Genomic DNA, 24,004 nt, shown 5'->3' with positions numbered 1-24,004 from the left:
TCTTTGTTGCTTGCCAAGGTAACAATGTGCCAGGAAGAGGGGAGAGTGAGAGAGTCAGAGAGAGAGAGAGAGAGAGAGAGAGAGAGACAGTAGAATTATGCCAACTCACCTCAGAGATGAACGTGCGGATGCTCTTGGAATGCTGCAACTCTACATCGGGTATGAAGAGGTTCTGGGCCTTTCGATTTCTCATAAACCTCCTTGTACCTACAGGATAGCAGGAGAGAGGTGTTATGTTTTGTTATTTTGTCTTTCTTGGGCCCACCACCACCCACCTAATTCGATGGACAACGTTATTTTAATAACATGGTGTCATGACAAACAGTAAACTGCTGGTCGATACAAACATATTGTTTTCAACATAAGAGATATCTATATCAGGCCTGAAGAAAGGCTGCTTTTCTCCTTACCCTTTACAGGTGGAAGCCATTACTGGCCATTACAGGTACAAGCCATTACTGGACACTGCAGTGAAACCTGCCACAACCTCCCACAATAACAACAGGATGTATGCATCAGAGAACACAGAGGATAAATCTTACTTACGCCACTTACCAGAACACTGCAACCAACTGGCAAAGACAGGTTTGGGCAAGGCGGGCTTAAGCAGCCGAGGCCTGACAGAAGAACAAAGCACATAGTGTAGCTACAGTCTGCAAACAGTTAAACACCTGGACTTTGTCAGCTGATATGTCTGGCTTCATAATGGTTCCAGATAAGCTTATCGCAAGCTAATTAGGTAATGACAAATTACTAATAAGGCAATTTCTATAGGTGACCACACACTAAGAGCTAATTATTAATGAATACAGTCATTTAAGCGTATGGGTCTGCTTGGCACATTGTCAGACTGTACTGGTTGTGTTACAGTGTATATTGTTGCTATAGCATAAAGGGGACAAAAGCTCAGCTAGCCAATTGTTCCTTGGGCTGATACTGCTTATCAGTGCTTTTCCATATGGACACTAATGCCAACCACTGGCATTGCATTACAATGGGGGCATATACAGTATTTGACCTGTGGCATTTTGTCAGCATCATTAGTTGGCACAGTAAAAGTCTCCAGAACAGGGGGAATAGAGATGGCCTTTCCATTTATTCAACTAGGGAACTCAGAAGCTGAAGAGAGGAAAAGAGACCCCTCTTGAACATGCAGCAGAAGAAAGCTACGCTGAAGTAATATAGTGTTAATCCTTTATGTCCTGCAACAATGTCTTTCTTCCTGCCAAAAGTATTCAAAAAGCCAGAGTGCCTCTCCACTCTGGTGTTACATTTTATGGCCAGCAGGTGCTAAAAGTTTTATCTCCACCTAGTTGTGTGTGTCTTAATTAGGGAGCACGTTGAGACATGTCGGAATTGTTCTGCATCACAGATGGATACTTTGTAATTATGCAGATTCATGTTGCAAACTAATTGGTTTATTATGTTGAGAGACAACGAGGAAATATTCAAATGGCCATTTGAAAACCTTTCTAACCATCCTGCCCACCCCCCCCCTCACTTTTTTCTCAATAAGGTAAGAGGCAAAATGAGGGGGTGGGGACTTCTAAATGATAAGCAACTGAAATCCAAAATAACTGCCTACGTTATACTTCTCTACATCTCGTTCTTCTCATTTAATGGGAGGGAAGCACACCCTCCTTCACTTTGACAGCCATAAAGAACATAAATCATTTAAAGCATCGTATCACCATGGTTACTCTAAAATTACCTTCTGAGTTGGAGTAGAGGGCCGGAATTATGATCTAATCTACACATTTCTATGCTCGTTGTTTTCCCATTTGCTCTCTAGTTATAGAAGAGACAGTACTCTACCACTGAGCAAACACTGGTTGAATCAACGTCGTTTCCACGTAGGGGTGCTGAGGGTACTGGAGCACCCCCTGATAAATCAGAATGTTACATTTTTTTTATTCTTCACAAAAGTAGTGCACTGGGCCTTTACTACTCCTGTATGAGCGCACCAAAGTAGCCGTTACCATAATTTTTGGTTCACATTAGTTGACAACTGAACCAAATGCTAATCTAAACTAGATGTTGAAATTACGTCTGTGTCCAGTGGGCTGTATTGCCTACAGTGTACATTTTAGGACCCCTTCAGCCTCCAAACCCACCTCTCTTTGAGTTTACCTTCCAATATAAACTCTCTCTCCTAGTGGTGTTGAGCACAAAATAGGGCTCACACTCTCATTTCAGTCCAGATGAATTATCCCCAGATTAGGCCACACGCCTCTTCATCTGTGGTGCTGAGGTGTAGGCATGACTAAATCCCTCAAGGGCTTTCCTCCAAACCCTTTACAGGTGGCTACATCTCATTACTGGACACTGCAGTGAATCCTGCCACAGCCTCCCACAACAACAACAGGATACATCAGAGAACACAGAGGAGGACTCCCACAACAACAACAGGATACATCAGAACACAGAGGAGGACTCCCACAACAACAACAGGATACATCAGAGAACACAGAGGAGGACTCCCACAACAACAACAGGATACATCAGAGAACACAGAGGAGGACTCCCACAACAACAACAGGATACATCAGAGAACACAGAGGAGGACTCCCACAACAACAACAACAGGATACATCAGAGAACACAGAGGAGGACTCCCACAACAACAACAGGATACATCAGAACACAGAGGAGGACTCCCACAACAACAACAGGATACATCAGAGAACACAGAGGAGGACTCCCACAACAACAACAGGATACATCAGAGAACACAGAGGAGGACTCCCACAACAACAACAACAGGATACATCAGAGAACACAGAGGAGGACTCCCACAACAACAACAGGATACATCAGAACACAGAGGAGGACTCCCACAACAACAACAGGATACATCAGAGAACACAGAGGAGGACTCCCACAACAACAACAGGATACATCAGAGAACACAGAGGAGGACTCCTACAACAACAACAGGATACATCAGAGAACACAGAGGAGGACTCCTACAACAACAACAGGATACATCAGAAAACACAGAGGAGGACTCCCACAACAACAACAACAGGATACATCAGAGAACACAGAGGAGGACTCCCACAACAACAACAACAGGATACATCAGAGAACACAGAGGAGGACTCCCACAACAACAACAGGATACATCAGAGAACACAGAGGAGGACTCCCACAACAACAACAGGATACATCAGAGAACACAGAGGAGGACTCCTACAACAACAACAGGATACATCAGAGAACACAGAGGAGGACTCCCACAACAACAACAGGATACATCAGAGAACACAGAGGAGGACTCCCACAACAACAACAGGATACATCAGAGAACACAGAGGAGGACTCCTACAACAACAACAGGATACATCAGAACACAGAGGAGGACTCCCACAACAACAACAGGATACATCAGAACACAGAGGAGGAATCCTACTTATGTCGCTTGTCAGAACACTGCACCTCCTGGAGACGTACACACTGGGTCTGCGCAAGACGTGCTTAGCAACCGAGGCCTGACAGGAAAACAAAGCACTTAGCTACAGAAGGTACAATTCCCCCCGCAGCTTCATCAGAAAGACACACAGGCCAAGGCAATGCCAGCCGGCGTTCTCACCTCAGCTTCACCACCTGCGCCACATTCACTCACCGCTGCATCTCCCGACAATGTTTCCTCCAACGTTTCCTTCCATCCAGGTGAATGTTTCCTCAGACGTTCCTTCCATCCAGGTGACCGTTTCCTCAGACGTTCCTTCCATCCAGGTGACCGTTTCCTCAGACGTTCCTTCCATCCAGGTGACCGTTTCCTCAGACGTTCCTTCCATCCAGGTGACCGTTTCCTCAGACGTTCCTTCCATCCAGGTGACCGTTTCCTCAGACGTTCCTTCCATCCAGGTGACCGTTTCCTCAGACGTTCCTTCCATCCAGGTGACCGTTTCCTCAGACGTTCCTTCCATCCAGGTGACCGTTTACTCAGACGTTCCTTCCATCCAGGTGATCGATCCTCAGACGTTCCTTCCATCCAGGTGATCGATCCTCAGACGTTCCTTCCATCCAGGTGACCGTTTACTCAGACGTTCCTTCCATCCAGGTGATCGATCCTCAGACGTTCCTTCCATCAAGGTGATCGTTCCTCTCACATTCCTTCCATCAAAGTGATCGATCCTCTCACATTCCTTCCATCAAGGTGATCGTTCCTCTCACATTCCTTCCATCAAAGTGATCGATCCTCTCACATTCCTTCCATCAAAGTGATCGATCCTCTCACATTCCTTCCATCAAGGTGATCGTTCCTCTCACATTCCTTCCATCAAGGTGATCGTTCCTCTCACATTCCGTCCATCAAGGTGATCGATCCTCTCACATTCCTTCCATCAAGGTGATCGTTCCTCTCACATTCCTTCCATCAAGATGGTCGTTTCCTCCGACGTACCTTCCATCAAGGTGATCGATCCTCTCACATTCCTTCCATCAAGGTGATCGTTCCTCTCACATTCCTTCCATCACGGTGATCGATCCTCTCACATTCCTTCCATCACGGTGATCGATCCTCTCACATTCCTTCCATCAAGGTGATCGATCCTCTCACATTCCTTCCATCACGGTGATCGATCCTCTCACATTCCTTCCATCACAGTGATCGATCCTCTCACATTCCTTCCATCACAGTGATCGATCCTCTCACATTCCTTCCATCACGGTGATCGATCCTCTCACATTCCTTCCATCACAGTGATCGATCCTCTCATATTCCTTCCATCACGGTGATCGATCCTCTCACATTCCTTCCATCAAGGTGATCGTTCCTCTCACATTCCTTCCATCACGGTGATCGATCCTCTCACATTCCTTCCATCAAGGTGATCGTTCCTCTCACATTCCTTCCATCAAGGTGATCGTTCCTCTCACATTCCGTCCATCAAGGTGATCGATCCTCTCACATTCCTTCCATCACGGTGATCGATCCTCTCACATTCCTTCCATCAAGGTGATCGATCCTCTCACATTCCTTCCATCAAGGTGATCGTTCCTCTCACATTCCTTCCATCAAGGTGACCGTTTCCTCCAACGTACCTTCCATCCAGGTGACTGAAAACAAAGTAAAACACACAAAAGCGGTGGTTTTGAGGCAGGTGATGGACGTGACCAGCTTAAGTGCCTCCTTGAAAGCCTCCTTCACTCATGCTGCCAAACATACCCACGTAAAACTGACTATCCTACCGATCCTTGACTTCGGTGATGTCATTTACAAAATATCCTCCAACACTCTACTCAGCAAATTGGATGTAGTCTATCACAGTGCCATCCGTTTTGTCACCAAAGCCCCATATACCACCCACCACTGCGACCTGTATGCTCTCGTTGGCTGGCCCTCGCTACATATTCATCGGCAAACCCACTGGCTCCAGGTCATCTATAAGTCTTTGCTAGGTAAAGCCCTGCCTTATCTCAGCTCACTGGTCACCATAGCAACACCCACCCGTAGCACGCGCTCCAGCAGGTATATTTCACTGGTCATCCCCAAAGCCAACACCTACTTTGGCCGCCTTTCCTTCCTTCTCTGCTGCCAATGACTGGAACGAATTGCAAAAAAGCTGGAGACCTATATCTCCCTCACTAACTTTAAGCATCAGCTGTCAGAGCAGCTTACCGATCACTGCACCTGTACACAGCCCATCTGTAAATAGCCCACCCAACTACCTCATCCCCATATTGTTATTATTATTATATTTTTTTTGCTCTTTTGCACCCCAGTATCTCTACTTGCACATAATTATCTGCACATCTATCACTCCAGTGTTACTGCTAAATTGTAATTATTTCGCCACTATGGCCTATTTATTGCCTTCCCTCCCTAATCGTACTACATTTACACACACTGTACATATATTTTTTTCAATTTCTATTGACTGTACGTTTGTTTATCCTATGTGTAACTCTGTGTTGTTGTTTTTGTCGCACTGCTTTGCTTTATCTTGGCCATGTCGCAGTTGTAAATGAGAACTTGTTCTCAACTGGCCTACCTGATTAAATAAAGGTGAAATATATATTTTTTAAATAATAAGAAAAAAAAAGTGTCAGAACGCTTTTCTTTTCTGGCTCAACTCTCCCTCTCGACTCGATGTTGGGTACTCCTTATCACCCCTGCTCAACTCTCCCTCTCGACTCGATGTTGGGTACTCCTTATCACCCCTGCTCAACTCTCCCTCTCGACTCGATGTTGGGTACTCCTTTATCATCCCTGCTTTTCCGATTTAGACCCCACTTGGGGCATTATTGTTGGTGATACTGTACATGTGTATCAGAGGGCCAGTCTTAAAGGTAGGAAGTTCAGGAAAGGTGTTGAACACTAGAAGGAATATCTCAATCCAGACAACCCCTCTAAAATGTCTATTGTCACACTAGTTTATTTTTATTTTTATTTGAGATAACAAGTGCTAGTCCAAAAGGGCAACACCCTCATTAACCTTCAGTAGCCTTAGCTGGGTAACAATGACAGCATGAAGAGACCAGGGGAGGGGAGTGAGCTGTTGAAACCAATTAAGTATATTTGGAGGAGTTGGCATGAAAAGAACATGACCAGACTCCCATCCTCCCACTCAGTGTCCAAATAAGCTGTTTGGATGCAGCAGGACACGAATAATGGATATTAAAATTCAATATCCCTCATTTAGACTTGACTATCACCATCATTTACCTTTAAATATAGGGCTTTGGGCACCAATCCTGTGGGAGTTTTCCTCCTCTTGTTATATCTAGTGGAAAAGGGTTGCATTGGGTTTGTATGGCACAAAGAAAGCTAGATTTAACTGGATGACAGACTTATTTAGAATCCTGACATCACAGTGAGTCTATTGATGAAATACAATTCGGCCCAGTGACTCATGTTGCAACGAGCAGCACTTGTCGTTATTATGTATCCTGCCAAGATGAAATATGAGGAAATCCACTTGTAGGTGTAGAGTCGTCAGCAATGACATTTCTCAAAAAGACAAACAAATCAAGTTGTTCTGCATTGTTCTCAGTGCCCTTGCTTTCATCCATTTAAATTACACCGAAAAGTCAAATAGATGGCAAACGAATACAACACATGGACCTTCTAATCTGAAAAAATGCCAGTGTTTCAAAACTAGATGCCGTGGGCATAGCATTTAGCCAGTCAATAGCTCTAGCACAATGTCTACACTCCCTATTGGCAAAGTGAAAGTCAATGGGCAGTCAGAAGAGGCTCTATTCTTGCTGCGTGCGGCCATGTGCCTCGGCTGTTATCTCAAAGGCACTGAGCAGAGCTATGGCAGCTGATTTAGAAGACACAAAAAGGCTCAAAACAAAGCAACGCTGTTTGTAGAGCATGCAATGGCTATTAGTGGGATCAATTCAAATCAAATGTTATTTGTCACATGCGCCGAATACAACAGGTGTAGACCTAACAGTGAAATGCTTACTTACGAGCCCTTAACCAACAATGCAGTTTTAAGAAAAATACCACATCTAACACATCTAATACAACCACATGCTTTCATTGTCAATTTTATAGGATACTGTGAAGGGTTAAGTTTTTCTGTCTGAAATCCGTCATCATCATTAGTACCTCATGACCACCCACCTAACCACAACTGCTACTCTGCAATCAGCACAGTCTAGATTGTACTAAACAGCAGGAAAAGCTTTGGGCAACTCAACACAGACAAAGCCGTTACTGTGGAAAAGCATCATCACTGACAGCCAAGTGTCATTGCTGGCCAATCACAGACTTTTACAAGTCTGCCACAACTTCCAACAAAGGTAAACTGGGATGATATTGCTAGTTCATCATCATTCATTTACAGTTGAGTGGGCTAAACCTCCCTCTGTCATTGACCGTTATTCATACGGCCCAGAGAAGCCAATTGAGTGGCAATACAAGCATCAATCACTGTAGTTAATTGGCTGTAGTCCTATGGAGCAAAGAACATCTTAGCAGAGAAGGAACCTTATAGATCTGAGTTTTGGTTCTCCTTTGCTGTTTGGGTTCTTCTGCGACACACAACATTCCAGAGATAGGTGAGCCCCACAGTGACAATCGTTTATTTGGCTTCTCTCCCACATAGCACTGCAGGTCGCTTTGGCAGATTATATGGTGGAGTTAATGATGTTTCAGTAATGTGGCTCACAGTATGCACTGCTCTTTACATGGGGATTTATGAAGACAATGAGATTGCACGAGAACTGGGTTCAATCAGTATTTGTTTTCTTACCAATACTTTAGCTGCACCTGATTGAGCTTGCCAGGCACAATGGAACCAATGGAATAGTCCCAAATGTGCACTACAAACCCCAGCCATCTGGCACTCCAGACAGGCTCAAAGTATTTGGAAGAAAACAAATACTATTTGAACCCGCAGGTCTAGATTGTACATTGTGGAGGGAGGTTTGGGCCTTAGGAATTGTGCCTGTCAATACAGGAGCATGAATAGGGTGGAATGAGCCAAAAGGATTTGTATTAGCTTTTTAGGAGGGCATCAGATGTTGGGTAAACAGGGAAGCCATCTGGTCGCAACGTTCACTCAACCGTTTCATAGGGGCAACAAACAGCCAAAATCGAGAGATCAAATGTAAAAGCTTCGACCCATCATTATGTCTCATTTGAAGCTCTGTCAACATCATTTTGAGAAAAACAAAACAAAATCCCTTAGGGATGATCATGTGGTCAGTGCTGCACATTGCATTTAGTCCCATTTAACATCAGAACCATAAAAGTCTGTGCTTTCGATCCATCACGTCAGTACTACTTACTAAGTACTGATGGTAAATTCACTGCGTTGGTCCGTTAGCAGTACATTCGGGATGGCGTATGAGAAGAGCTGGATTAAGAAATCATAGGCCCGGGGCTTGGATTTTTTTTAGAGCCTAGTCTTATTGTAAAAGCATGTCAATTAAATGTAAAAATGCATTACCTTTTAATGTGGCATGAACAACACCATTATGTTTTTTAAATGTATAATGATTGTGATAGGCTCATGTTTCCCAGGTAGGCCTACGGGGTACCCCCACGATTTATTTTGCTGGGACTCCGTATCACCCCTGTTACACTTACATTTGTGCCCTAATTGGTTAACAGCTATGATGTTTATTTTGAGAAGCAAGGATTTACAGCAACCAAAGTTAACCTTGTGTTTGTTTCTTGATAGGACTTGGACAACAGCGCAAATGTATTTATTCATAATTTATTCATCCTGTATTCACACAGGTGATCCTATTGAGATTGAAATTATATTTTAGAAGGGGAACCTGTCCTAAATGCCACACTGCAAACTAGTTGCTGGGGGTAAGAGGAGAGTTATGGCAAAGGAATGCATTTAGAGTAACCATAGAGATCACTGAGGGGGGAAACATGGATGGGACAACTAGTAAGACTAGCACCCATCCTATGGACAGCGGCACAATAAACAACCAATCCCAAAGCTGTTTTTGTATCCTGGTTACATTGAAGGAAAAGGAGTCCCATAAACTCAATGCAACATGAGAAGGATTTAGTTGCTAACTTTCTATCCAGTTATGTTCAAATTAGGGATAACTTGAAACAGCTACTGTATGTATGATGAAGTTGTTGTTGCATGTGTGGGTGTGGGGGGGGGGGGGGTTATAAATAGCCACATTCATGTTTTTCCATGATGTTTGGGATTTGATAACAGGGTAAGACTGGTAGACGTGGTGCTTCTAAATACAGACTGTAACAACCAAGACGTGGTTCAAATCACACCAGAGGATTCTGGACCGATTCTGGGGGGTGGATGTGTATTTTGGGTGGCCACCGCTCTGTATTCTTAGCTTCATATTAGCCATGATGAAGAAACAGAAGCCATTCAACCCTGTCTCAGTACCACCACAGCATTCATATACAAGTCAACCATGTAGTTGTTGTCCTTGTGTGAAGGGTAGGTAAATAAACTAGCATTAGCAACTAAACCTGAAGCTAATGTAGCATTAACCGCTAACTAGCATTAGCAACTAAACCTGAAGCTAATGTAGCATTATCCACTAACTAGCATTAGCAGAAACAAAGATTTACTTCTTCAGGCTCTGAAAACCTGCCAAGTGCTAGATGACACATAAAGGTATTCAATGGATGTTGAATGAAAAAGATTTATTAGGCTTGTATTTGGATTAGATTATGAAATTGCCTGCTTTTAAGTTCAGCAGCATTAACATACTCATATTTGAAACCACTTTTCAGGATACCTCATCAGTGAACAACTGTCACGCCCTGACCTTAGTTTTCTATATTTTCTGTATTATTTTGGTCAGGTCAGGGTGTGGCGAGGGTGGGTATGTGTGTTTTTGTCTTGTCTAGTTTATATATGGGGATTTTTGTATGTCTAGGTAATGTAGGTTTATGGTGGCCTGAATTGGTTCCCAATCAGAGGCAGCTGTTTATCGTTGTCTCTGATTGGGGATCCTATTTAGGTTGCCATTTTCCAGTTTGGTTTTGTGGGTGGTTGTCTATGTGTAGTTGCATGTCAGCACTCGTTGTAATTAGCTTCACGTTAATTGTGTTTAGTGTTCTTCATTTATTAAAGAAGAATGTCTTCAAATCACTCTGCGCCTTGATCTCCTCACTACGACGAACTTGACAACAACTGACAGAATTTTCTCAAGCCTCCAGAGGTAATATGAAATTTAAAAAAAGTTAATTAAAATCAAACCAAACTGCCTTGAAAAGTAAAATAAAATAAAATGGCACACAAAACCAGACTAACATTTCAGCTACACTACAAAAGACACCATTGATGTGCCATCATTCAATGTGACGCTCCCGCTACACAGAAACCAACCAAAATCAACTGTATTTCTCATTATTTCAATTCACAAGATAAAATGAACCTCTGCGATTCTTGAGCTTGGACGCTGTCGACGCAATGAGAGCAAAACAGCAGCTTTCATTGATTTCAATGCTGGACGCCCGATGCCTGTAGTGCTGCAGGGCCTTAAGACTCACCCTTCACTGATTTCTCCTCTAAGCAGCCGAAGGCAACACAGACGTCATACCAGAGTCTATGATATGGTCCTTATATGAACCAGCACTTCACTGACCTAAAGGGGCCTGATAAAAACATCTCCCCACTCCCTCCTATCTTCCTCCCTCCTCTCTATCCTAGTTTCCTTTAGTTCATTACCTCCCTGTCAGGTGAGCCTTGTGAGAGGGCTGGCTAATAACAGAACCACGCGTAGGTTTCAGATTGCCCTCCTCGTTCTCTGATGTGTTAGCTAATGAAGGAGGTAGATGTAGCTATGGTAATACCCTCCGGGTGGGTTTACACAGTGGAATAACGCGATCACGCAGTCAGGCGAGTTCAAATCAAATCAGACTTTATTTGTCACATGCGCCGAATACAACATTTCACCTTTCACCTTACTGTGAAATGCTTATTTACAAGCCCTTAACCAACAGTGCAGTTCAAGAAGAGTTAAGAAAGTAACACAATAAAATAACAATAACGAGGAAATACCGAGTCAATGTGCGGGGGTACAAGTCAGTCAAGGTAATTTGTACATGTAGGTAGGGGTGAAGTGACTATGCATATATAATAAACAGTGAGTAGCAGCAGTGTAGAAATCTAATGGGGGGGTCAATGTAAATAATACGGTGGCCCTGGGCAATGAGTGGGGCTCGCTTACCTGGTTCAGCAGTGGGTCAATGTGCCTCTGGGACGACGGCGTCCGTAACCCTCTTTTCCCCCAGAAGGACCTGTGTAGACTTAAATCAAATCACACAGGATAAGTGAGAGCACATACAGTATGTGGAAGGTTAAGAGTGTGTTGTATTTAAAGGGATACTACAAGATTCTGGCAATTAATTTTGTGTCTCTGCGCTTTTATGTCTGCTTGCAGTATGAAGGAAGTCAGAGGTAGTTCCGCGAGCCAATGCTAACTAGCGTTAGTGCAATGACTGGACGTCTACAGGTACGCTAGCGACCCAAGACCAGCGGTGCATATCATCAGTTTAAAGCAGTGTCCTCTCCTTTCCTTTGCACTGATGTGAAAACACATGACAGCAGAAAGTAACTCCCTGGTAGGAATTCACCATGTGCATTCACCCACTCTATCTTATGTAGCTGATGGAGACGAGACGAAGAGAGGAAGCCACATTATACTATTGAGATGCACCTGAGGTAACTGAGGCACTTGAGATTTCTCACCTGATAGAAGTGTTGAATTCGTTTAGCAACACATTTGGTCTCAGCACACTCTTGATTGGAGGGATCGGACAAGGATGTTCACTCGCACCGCTTACATGTTTTGTGTCATCTACATAAACTGATCCAGGCCATATGAAGGCCCCTCGTGCACTTACCAGTACTGTAGTGTGTGTGCATACTGTAGTGTGTGTGTGTGTGTGTGTGTGTGTGTGTGTCATTATGAAAAAGGTAAACAGACATTCTGTTAGTGTATTATTTCAATGGAGTCTGCAATACAGAAGAGAGATTAGGAGTCGATAAGAGTCGTTAAGAGAAGATAGGAGTCTATATGAGTCGTTAAGAGAATGTAGGAGTCGATAGGAGTCGTTAAGAGAATGTAGGAGTCGATAGTAGACGATAAGAGTCGTTAAGAGAAGATAGGAGTCTATATGAGTCGTTAAGAGAATATAAGAGTCAATAGGAGTCGTTAAGAGAATGTAGGAGTCGATAGTAGTCGATAGGAGTCGTTAAGAGAATGTAGAAGTCGATAGTAGACGATAAGAGTCGTTAAGAGAAGATAGGAGTCTATATGAGTCGTTAAGAGAATGTAAGAGTCGATAGGAGTCGTTAAGAGAATGTAGGAGTCGATAGGAGTCGTTAAGAGTCGTTAAGAGAAAGTAGGAGTCGATAGGAGTCGATAGGAGAAAGAGGAGCAAACACTGAGTGTTCAAAACATTAAGCACACCTGCTCTTTCCAAGACATAGACTGGGCAGGTGACTCCAGGTGAAAGCTATGATCCTTATTGATGTCACCTTTTAAATCCACTTCAATCAGTATAAATGAAGGGGAGGAGACAGGTTATGGTAGTTATGGTAGTAGGTGCCAGGCGCACCGGTTTGAGTGTGTCAAGAACTGTAACCATGCTGGGTTTTTCAAGCTCAACAGTTTCCCATTTGTATAAAGAATGGTCCACCACCCAAAGGACAACTTGACACAACTGTGAGAAGCATTGGGGTCAACATGGGCCAGCATCCCTGTGGAACGCTTTCGACACCTTGTAGAGTCCATGCCCCGACGAATTGAGGCTGTTGTTTTTTATTTATATAACTCTTTTTTGTACTTTTACCCCCTAATGTGGTGATATCCAATTGGTAGTTACAGTCTTGTCTCATCGCTGCAACTCCCCTACGGACTCGAGAGAGCCGAAGGTCGAGAGCCATGCGTCCTCCAAAACACGACCCTGCCAATCATCACTGCTTCTTGACACACTGTTCGCTTAACCCGGAAGCCAGCCGCACCAATGCGTCGGAGGAAACACAATCCAGTAGGCAACCGAAGTCAGCTTGCTGGTACTCGGCCCGCCACAAGGAGTCTCTAGAGCGCGGATGGACAAGGAAATCCCGGCCGGCCAAACCCTCCCCTAACCTGGACGACGCTGGGCCAATTGTGCATCGCCTGATGGTTCTCCCGGTCACGACCGGCTGTGACACCGCCTGGGATTGAACCTGGTGACACATCTAAGGCACTGTGATGCAGTGCCTTAGACCGGTTCGCCACTCGGGAGGCCCAAATTGAGGTTGTTCTGAGGGCAAAAGGGAGTTCACCTCAATATTTGTATGGTGTTCCTAATGTTTTGTACACTCAGTGTATATTGAATGTTTATGTTGTGCAAACCTGTGATTTCTCTCAGTGACCAAAATACACCCTCTGATTCACACACTGGTCCAGCTTTCAGGCTCCACTTTCCAGCAGGCTTTCGTTCCCCTCACACACACACACACACACACACACACACACACACACACACACACACACACACACACACACACACACACACACACACACACACACACACACACACACACACACACACACACACACACACACACACACACCTCTCCTCCACTCCTCCACATTATGTAACATTGTAACAGACTCCCCACAACAATACAAACAGGACACCCACACCCGGATAAGGTCAGGGGTTTGATGAGGTAACACAAGGATAGGAAGAGGAAGGAGGGGTAACCATGGTGACCAAGGGGTATAGAAAACGTGACCTCACGAAGCATACATTACTGATCTGCTCCTGTGTCTTCCTCAGTCTCTGCAGCTCTGGCGTGTCCGATACAATGCTGAAGCCCCTGCCTTTGCTATCCTCAAAGTCCTTTTTGTATTTCACCTGAAACAAGAGACAGCGATGAGGCTTGAAAACAGTACTTATTTGTAAAACTTTGCCATCTGAAAATGCTGCCTTTCGACAGTGATTCTAAACTTCAGCAAAATAGTCTGGCAAGTGTTGCGATGGGAAAGTGGAGAGCCTACTGTTCTGAAGTGAAGATACCATGGTAAAAAGAGCTTAGTAAAAAAAAATAATCCATGTTTTGTTTGGAAATAAACTGGTCAATTCAAGTTTGTTCTTGGTTCCATTTATTATCTGAAAAAACCCCAGAAGATAAAGGTGGTGAATTGAAAGTGTCAGTTGTTTGCAGTCTCTTTTATCACTGAAGAGCAAGACAACAATTCCAACAAGATTATTATTGATTCAAAGCCTTTCATGTTGTAGAAACCCACATGCTATAGAATAGTTTTCTGCAGGGAACATATTAAACACAAATTAGACCAATCTTCATCATTGACTAGCCTATTGGGGTTTCAAGAGCTTTAATTCTCCAACACTTTGAAGTCTCACATAAGCTCTGACAAAGTATTAATGTTCACACCTGATCGTTATCTTAATGTGCAGAATAATTATACTTTGTCAAGGGCACACTAGAAATCATTTATACTGTACATCACCAGACTGCTATATAGGATTGTAAAGAAACTTAATATAATTATATAGCCTCAATTCAATTCAGTCCCCGAAGGGCAATTTGGTTGCGGTGCAGGACACATAAAAAACATTTGACATACACTCCCCTACGTATATATTTTGACAGTGAAACAAATTTTTTAATTTGGCTCTATACTGCAGCATTTTGGATTTGAGATCAAATGATTTCTATGAAGTGACAGTACATAATGTCACCTTTTATTTGAGGGTATTTTCATACATATGTGTTTTACCATTTAGAAATGAAAGCATTTTATCTATCTAGTCCTTCCATTTGAAGGTGTCATGAATATTTGGACAAATTCACTTATAGTGTATTACATTTAGTCAAAAGTTTAGTATTTGGTCCCATATTCCTAGCACACAATGACTACTCTACAAACTTGTTGGCTGCATTAGTAGTTTGTTTTGGTTGTGTTTCGGGTTAGGTTGTGCACAATATAAATTAATGGTAAATAACGTATTATGTCATTTTGGAGTAATTTTATTGTAAATAACAATAGAATATGTTTCTGAACACTTCTACATTAATGTGGATGCTACCATGGTTACGTTTAATCATGAATAAATCATGAGTGAGAAAGTTATAGAGCAATAAATATCATACCCCCCAAAACTGCTAACCTCCGCTGTTATTGGTAATGGTGAAAGGTTAGCATGTTTTGGGGGCACGATATTTGTGCATCTGTAACTTTCTCACGGATTTCACCCCAAAGTAGCCTATCACTGGCGATATTCTGTCCTTCAGTATTAATAGTCTACTATCCTGGGGCTTTGCTACCATTATGTAAGGCTCAACCAGTGAGTTATTACTCATATCATTAGCCTATCAAATTAGAGCTTGAAAAACACGGGCTGATAAATACGCCCGGCGTTCATGTCATGTCATACTGACAGCACAAGGGAACAGCTGGGACGAAGGGGCAGTTCGTTCCTCTGAGATTTCACGCATAGCAGGGCTGGAGCAAAAGACTGCATACCAACTACCAGGAGCTAGAAGCTCACATAAATACAGTTTATGTTACACATCATATGAATGAAATACATTCTCAGGTCCTCTCATAAGATTAATATCACTTTATTGGTCAATTGCACCCAAGGTCCTACCGAAATTTGACTTCTGTTTTTAACCCAACCTCTCACATACACATACAGGTTTTGGAGAGGTGCGGGAGCTGCCACGCACTGGGAGCTGTTGTTGTGGGAGATTAAGTGCCTTGCTCAAGGGCAAAATGGCATCTAGGAATTGATACCAGCAACCCTCCGGATGCCAGCTCACTTCCCGCCAGATTTGAACTGGCATCCCTCCGGTTGATGCCTCTCTAATCACTAGGCTACCTGCCGCCCCCAGTCTTCTCAGCTCTTGCTTCTGCTGGGTGACTCACTGATACACACATTAAAATGTCACATGTACAGAACTCGTACATTGCGTAATACATCCATTATGCAGACGTTTCAAAGTGTACCAGTGTGCTTTGATGGAAACAGTTATATAGATATAGACACTAACAGGGCATCTCAGTTGGTGTGAAGAAGCTTGTGTCTATTGGGTAGTGATGAGAAATGCTCTGCTTTGCTCCCCTGTTACAGTCAGTAAGCACAGAGAGACAGCGAGAAAGAGAAACAGAGAGAGAGAGTGAGAGAGAGAGTGTGAGAGAAAGAGAGAGAGAGAGCGAGAGGAATGTAGCGGAGTAAGAGTAAAGGCCCCTTCAGGTCAGTGAAGTGCTGGTTCATATAAGGACTAGGCAGACAGACAGACAGACAGACAGACAGACAGACAGACAGACAGACAGACAGACAGGCAGGCAGGCAGGCAGGCAGGCAGGCAGGCAGGCAGGCAGGCAGGCAGACAGACAGACAGACAGACAGACAGACAGACAGACAGACAGACAGACAGACAGACAGAAAGGCGTCTAGGTGTAGCAGGTAAGGCGGAGTCAGGCGCAGGACACAGACATGAGTAATTCACGTAACTTTACTCAAAACAACAAAATTCCAAGAAGGAAAATAATCAAGCTCACAAATACAGACTAACTTACAAATGAACAAACACGCACAAAACCATCTGGGAACCAGAGGGTTAAATAAGGAACATATAATTATGGGAATGGAAACCAGGTGTGTACAATGAAGACAAAACAAATGGAAAATGAAAAGTGGATCGGTGGTGGCTAGAAAACCGGGGACGTTGACCGCCGAACGAACAAGGAGAGGGACCAACTTCGGCGGAAGTCGTGACAGACAGACAGACAGAGAGAGAGAGAGAGAAAAGTTGTGGAGTAAAAGTAATCAAAAATATAATTAGTAAAGTACAGATACCCCAAAAAACGACTTAAATATTTTTTATTAAGTACTTAACAGGACTGCAAACATTCCATAACAAAGCGATCACTTACAGAGAGATGAACCTATTTGGCCCTAAACAGACCACTGTGAATGACCCAAAATTAAGGAAAGCTATGCACAGATTCTGTGAGGAAAGCCTTGCTATTGAGAGAGGCCGCCGTAGGCAGACCTGGGTCTCAAGAGAAGACAGGCTATATGCAAACTGGAAACACTTATCTCCCTCACTAGCTTTAAGCACCAGCTGTCAGAGCAGCTCATAGATTACTGCACCTGTACATAGCCCATCTATAATTTAGCCCAAACAACTACCTCTTTACCTACTGTATTTATTTATTTTGCTCCTTTGCACCCCATTATTTCTATCTCTACTTTGCACCTTCTTCCACTGCAAACCAACCATTCCAGTGTTATTTTTTTTACTTGCTATATTGTATTTACTTCGCCACCATGGCCTTTTTATATATATTTTTTATTTAGTTATATATATATTTTGTTTGCCTTCACCTCCCTTATCTCACCTCACTTGCTCATATTGTATATAGACTTATTTTCACTGTATTATTGACTGTATGTTTGTTTTACTCCATGTGTAACTATGTGTTGTTGTATGTGTCGAACTGCTTTGCTTTATCTTGGCCAGGTCGCAATTGTAAATGAGAACGTGTTCTCAATTTGCCTACCTGGTTAAATAAAGGTGAAATAAATAAATAAAATAAAAACTGCCCACAAAATGAGGTGGAAACTGAGCTGCACTTCCTAACCTCCTGCCAAATGTATGACCATATCAGAGACACATAAACTCAGCAACAAAAAAAACGTCCCTTTTTCAGGACCCTGTCTTTCAAAGATAATTTGTAAAAATGTCAAAATAACTTCACAGATCTTCATTGTAAAGGGTTTAAACACTGTTTCCCATGCTTGTTCAATGAACCATAAACAGTTCATGAACATGCACCTGTGGAACGGTCACTGACTGCTTACAGATGGTAGGCAATTAAGGTCACAGTTATGAAAACTTAGGACATGTCACGACTTCAACCGAGGCAGGCTCTCCTTCCCGTTCGGGTGGCGCTCGGCGGTCGTCGTCACCGGCCTACTGGCTGCCACTGACTCTTTTTCCTCCCCCTCCTTATGTGTTTATTTGTATCACCTGGTTTGAGGTAATTGGTCATTAGTGTGGCTTTATTAGTCAGCCAGCCTGTATGCTTCTTTGTGCGGGATTGTTCGTCTGTAGCTTTGGATTTCGGGAGTGGTTTATTGTATTGTGTACTGGGTTTGTCTCCCGTGTTTGTAGACAGGTGTTTATGACACCCAGTAAGTCCGTGTTGGACATTTTGGTTTGCCGGTTGGGCATTAAAGATCACCGTATTGAAGCTCTGCTGTTCCTGCGTCTGATTTCATACCCCCCGACATCCAGGTCGTTACAGGACACTAAAGAGGCCTTTCTACTGAGTCTGAAAACACCAAAAGAAAGATGACCAGGGTCCCTGCTCATCTGCGTGAACATGCCTTGGGCATGCTGCAAGAAGGCATGAGGACTGCAGATGTGGCCAGGGCAATAAATTGCAATGTTCGTACTATGAGACCCGAACATCACACCTGCGGGACAGGTACAGGATGGTAACAACAAATGAGTTACACCAGGAACACACAATCCCTCCATCAGTGCTAAGACTGTCCGCAATAGGCTGAGAGAGGCTGGACTGAGGGCTTGTAGGCCTGTTGTAAGGCAGGTCCTCACCAGACATTAATGGCAACAACGTCGCCTATGGGCACAATCCCACCGTCGCTGGAACAGACAGGACTGGCAAAAAGTGCTCTTCACTGACTAGTCGTGGTTTTGTCTCACCAGGGGTGATGGTCGAATTCGCGTTAATCGTCGAAGGAATGAGCGTTACACCGAGGCCTGTACTCTGGAGCAGGATCAATTTGGAGGTGGAGGGTCCATCATGGTCTGGGGCGGTGTGTCACAGCATCATCGGACTGAGCTTGTTGTCATTGGAGGCAATCTCAACGCTGTGCGTTACAGGGAAGACCACCTCCTCCCTCATGTAGTACCCTTCCTGCAGGCTCATCCTGACATGACCCTCCAGCATGACAATGCCACCAGCCATACTGCTCGTTCTGTGCGTGATTTCCTGCAAGACAGGAATGTCAGTGTTCTGCCATGGCCAGCAAAGAACCCGGATCTCAATCCCATTGAGCACGCCTGGGTAGGACCTGTTGGATTGGAGGGTGAGGGCTAGGGCTAGGGCCATTCCCCCCAGAAATGTCCAGGAACTTGCAGGTGCCTTGGTGGAAGAGTGGGGTAACATCTCACAGCAAGAACTGGCAAATCTGGTGCAGTCCATGTGGAGGAGATGCACTGCAGTACTTAATGCAGCTGGTTGCCACAGCAGATACTGACTGCTACTTTTGATTTTGACTCTGGCGGCTCCTGACTGGCTGGCGGCTCTGGCGGCTCCTGACTGGCTGGCGGCTCTGGCGGATCCTGACTGGCTGGCGGCTCTGGCGGATCCTGGCTGGCTGGCTCTGGCGGATCCTGGCTGGATGGCGGCTCTGGCGGATCCTGGCTGGCTGGCTGCTCTGGCGGATCCTGGCTGGCTGGCGGCTCTGGCGGATCCTGGCTGGCTGGCGGCTCTGGCGGATCCTGGCTGGCTGGCTGGCGGCTCTGGCTGCTCCTGGCTGGCTGGCGGCTTTGGCTGCTCCTGGCTGGCTGGCGGCTCTGGCTGCTCCTGGCTGGCTGGCGGCTCTGGCTGCTCATGGCTGGCTGGCGGCTCTGGCTGCTCATGGCTGGCTGGCGGCTCTGGCTGCTCATGGCTGGCTGGCGGCTCTGGCTGCTCATGGCTGGCTGGCGGCTCTGGCTGCTCATGGCTGGCTGGCGGCTCTGGCTGCTCATGGCTGGCTGGCGGCTCTGGCTGCTTATGGCTGGCGGAAGGTTCTGGCTGCTCATGGCTGGCGGAAGGCTCTGGCTGCTCCTGTCTGGCGGAAGGCTCTGGCTGCTCCTGTCTGGCGGAAGGCTCTGGCTGCTCCTGTCTGGCGGAAGGCTCTGGCTGCTCCTGTCTGGCGGAAGGCTCTGGCTGCTCCTGTCTGGCGGAAGGCTTTGGCTGCTCCTGTCTGGCGGAAGGCTCTGGCGGCTCCTGTCTGGCGGACGGCTCTAGCGGCTCATGACAGACGGGCGGCTTTGAAGGCTCAGTACAGACGGGCGGCTTTGCAGGCTCAGTACAGACAGGCAGTTCATGCGGCGCTTGGCAGACGGACAGTTCAGACGGCGTTGGGCAGACGGGCAGTTCAATGTTTAAATGTGCCACTGATATTTTAGTTTTTTATGTCGACTTGCATGTGGCATTCAGGTGGAACGCCGGATGTTTTTATATTCGAAGATTATTTTTTAAGTGTTGAACGTACGAGAGGATGTGGGATGGGGAAAGTTTTCAAGATTTTTTTAAAAATTAAATAATTGAATTAAATAATTGAATTAAAACATAAGTTAGTTGAAATCAAATAAAATAATTTAAATACAGTAAGACATTGTTAGTTTGGCAAAAAATCTAAGCAAACAATTTGTGGGTTACATCTTTTGTCCAATGGAAAATAATTGCAAAAAAGGCAGATGACCTATGTAGAAAATTAGGCTAAAGTATCATTTGAGGGCTCACTAATGCAATAAAGTGAGCAGAAAGTAAACAAAATGTACACTATTGTTTGTTTTAAATGGTATCTGTGAAAGACACGAAATAAATTAACACAATTAAGTTGATTATTTTTAAATAAGACGGGCAGTTCAGGCGCTGTTGGGCAGACGGGCAGTTCAGGCGCAAGCAATAAAACTGGCCTTCTTTAGACTAGTTGAGTATCTGGAGCATCAGTATCTGGAGCATCACGTTGAGACTGGTGTTTTGCGGGTACTATTTAATGAAGCTGCCAGTTGAGGACTTGTGAGGCGTCTGTTTCTCAAACTAGACACTCTAATGTACTTGTCCTCCTGCTCAGTTGTGCACCGGGGCCTTCCACTCCTCTTTCTATTCTGGTTAGAGACAGTTTCTGCTGTTCTGTGAAGGGAGTAGTACACAGCGTTGTACAAGATCTTCCGTTTCTTGGCATTTTCTCTCATGGAATAGCCTTAATTTCTCAGAACAAAAATAGACCGACGATCTCAGAATACGTTTTTTTTTGCTTCTGGCCATTTTGAGCCTGTAATCGAACCCACAAATGCTGATGCTCCAGATACTCAACTAGTCTAAAGAAGGCCAGTTTTATTGCTTCTTTAAATCGGGACAACAGTTTTCAGCTGTGCTAACATAATTGCAAAAGGGTTTTCTAATGATCAATTAGCCTTTTAAAATTATAAACTTGGATTAGCTAACACAACGTGCCATTGGAACACAGGAGTGATGGTTGCTGATAATGGGCCTCTGTACCCCTATGTAGAAAAAAAAATCTGTTGTTTCCAGCTACAAAAGTCATTTACAACATTAACAATGTCTACACTGTATTTCTGATCAATTTGATGTTATTTTAATGGACCAAAAATGTGTTTTTCTTTCAAAAATAAGGACATTTCTAAATGACCCCAAACTTTTGAACGGTAGTGTACATGTACAGTAGGAAGGGTTAAAGTGACTATGCATAGATAATAAACAGTAAGTAGCAGCAGCGTAAAATAAAAGGGGGGGGGTCAATGCAAATAGTCCAGACAGCCATTTGATGAACTGGGGGGTAGAAACTGTTAAGGAGCCTTTTGGACCTAGACTTGGTGCTTACCGTGCGGTAGCAGAGAGAACAGTCTATGACTAGTGTGGCTGAAGTCTGTGGCAATTTTTAGGGCCTTCTTCTGACACCACCTGGTATAGAGGTCATGGATGGCAGGAAGCTTGGCCTCAGTGATGCACCACAGGACAGGCTGTTTTGGTGAATTTTTTCAGCTAACGGTCACACCCAGAGAGCCTACCTTATTTCAGGCTAAAAGCTAACAGTCAGCTAACGATCACACCCAGAGAGCCCAGCTTATTTCAGGCTAAAAGCTAACAGTCAGCTAATGGTCACACCCAGAGAGCCCAACTTATTTCAGGCTAAAAGCTAGCAGTCAGCTAACAGTCACACCCAGAGAGCCCAGCTTATTTCAGGCTAAAAGCTAACAGTCAGCTAACGGTCACACCTAGCGACCCCGGCTTATTTCAGGCTAAAAGCTAACAGTCAGCTAACGGTCACACCCAAAGAGCCCAGCTTATTTCAGGCTAAAAGCTAACAGTCAGCTAAAGGTCACACCCAAAGAGCACAGCTTATTTCATGCTAAAAGCTAACAGTCAGCTAACGGTCACACCCAAAGACCCCAGCTTATTTCAGGCTAAAAGCTAACAGTCAGCTAATGGACATACCTAGAGAGCCGATCTTAGAGGGAGTGAGTGCTGTATGACTGTCCCCCTGACACAGAAGACAAGAACTTGTTCTGACAATGTCCTCTATACTACATAATCTCCCCACCCTCCCTTAATGGGCTGTCTGATGTTCTAATGTAGGCCCAAGTTACAGCAAATATTATACCACATTTTTGTTACCAAATGAAGGTTGAGAAAACCTATTGGTAGACTAAGATTGATTGTAGACGGTCTCTCACAATATTGTGGTGGGGATCCTGGTTCGATCCCCTGTGAGCCCTACGCACATCGTGCTCCCTCTACTCTGTCTCCCTACTCCTACTCCTATCCTGTCGTAATATCGGAATTCCGTTATAGACTTATTTTTCACTGTATTATTGACTGTATGTTTGTTTTACTCCATGTGTAACTATGTGTTGTTGTATGTGTCGAACTGCTTTGCTTTATCTTGGCCAGGTCGCAATTGTAAATGAGAACGTGTTCTCAATTTGCCTACCTGGTTAAATAAAGGTGAAATAAATAAATAAAAAATCCTTTAAACAGCGAAAGAAACAGGTGTATCTAGCGACAAAGGTTGGCGTAGTTAGAAACTACATTAAAAGATTAGAATGTGATGTATAAGACTAGATGTGTATCCAGTATGCCCATCTATAGCTAGAAGCAGAAGGGTAAAAAGGGATACTCCTTTCTTCAACAACTTGATTTTCAACATGATCATCTCTCTTTACACTTTGGGGCCATGTAAATAGAACCATACATTACTCAGGGAAATCTCCAGCGGAGCCAGAGACCCTAATGGCCACACAGATGAGTTACCTCAAGCTTAAATGACCTCATTACTGACGTGCCGCTGCCATTGAGAATACGCTCCAAAAAACAGCTCAAAGAATGAATTACTTGTGTGCGAAGCAGAGACAAGGTGTTTTTCTCCCATCCACACAGTGTGTGTATGTGTGTGTGCACACCACATTGTAAACCCTGATCCACTGATAAAGTTGGATGAATGTTGACATACAGTGAAGGGGCTGTGTATGGCTCAGATGCATGGTAATTGCAACGTCAGGATTGTGGGTTAGATTCCCTCTGGGCCACCTATACGAAAATGTATGCACGCACTATAAGACACTTAGGATAAAAGCCTCTGCTAAATGACACATATTAGTGAAACAGTAAAACTTATGCTCCCAGGTTATTTCATTGACACATCGTTTCGACCCGTTGGTCTTCATCGGCATCCATTTAAGTGATAATGCCCGATAAGCTGGTGTTTGGAGGATATATTGGCACGGTGTTGAGGGCATTATCACTT

General features: G+C 44.3%; 2 protein-coding genes across 4 annotated transcripts in view; both read right to left on the bottom strand.

Moving 5' to 3' along the window:
• The window catches only part of LOC129823103 (nebulette-like), a 46,814-nt gene extending 32,611 nt beyond the window's left edge, over positions 1–14,203 (bottom strand). Inside the window, exons 1-2 of the mRNA XM_055881860.1 lie at positions 11,635–14,203; positions 110–5,064 (exon numbers count right to left, since the gene is read on the bottom strand). The gene's annotated coding sequence lies outside the window, so the exon portion shown is untranslated. The remainder of the gene's footprint in view (positions 1–109; positions 5,065–11,634) is intronic.
• The window catches only part of LOC129823102 (LIM zinc-binding domain-containing Nebulette-like), a 99,809-nt gene that overhangs the window by 44,983 nt on the left and 30,822 nt on the right, over positions 1–24,004 (bottom strand). For all 3 annotated transcript variants that reach the window (XM_055881857.1, XM_055881859.1, XM_055881858.1), the window contains exon 4: positions 14,210–14,317. In XM_055881857.1, coding sequence (XP_055737832.1) covers positions 14,210–14,317 — 108 coding nt within the window. The remainder of the gene's footprint in view (positions 1–14,209; positions 14,318–24,004) is intronic.

The sequence above is a fragment of the Salvelinus fontinalis genome, chromosome 25 (assembly GCF_029448725.1).
Source record: "Salvelinus fontinalis isolate EN_2023a chromosome 25, ASM2944872v1, whole genome shotgun sequence".
Lineage (NCBI taxonomy): Eukaryota > Metazoa > Chordata > Actinopteri > Salmoniformes > Salmonidae > Salvelinus > Salvelinus fontinalis.
Note: the sequence above shows the minus strand (reverse complement) of the source record. Positions and strands in the feature narration are given on the sequence as shown.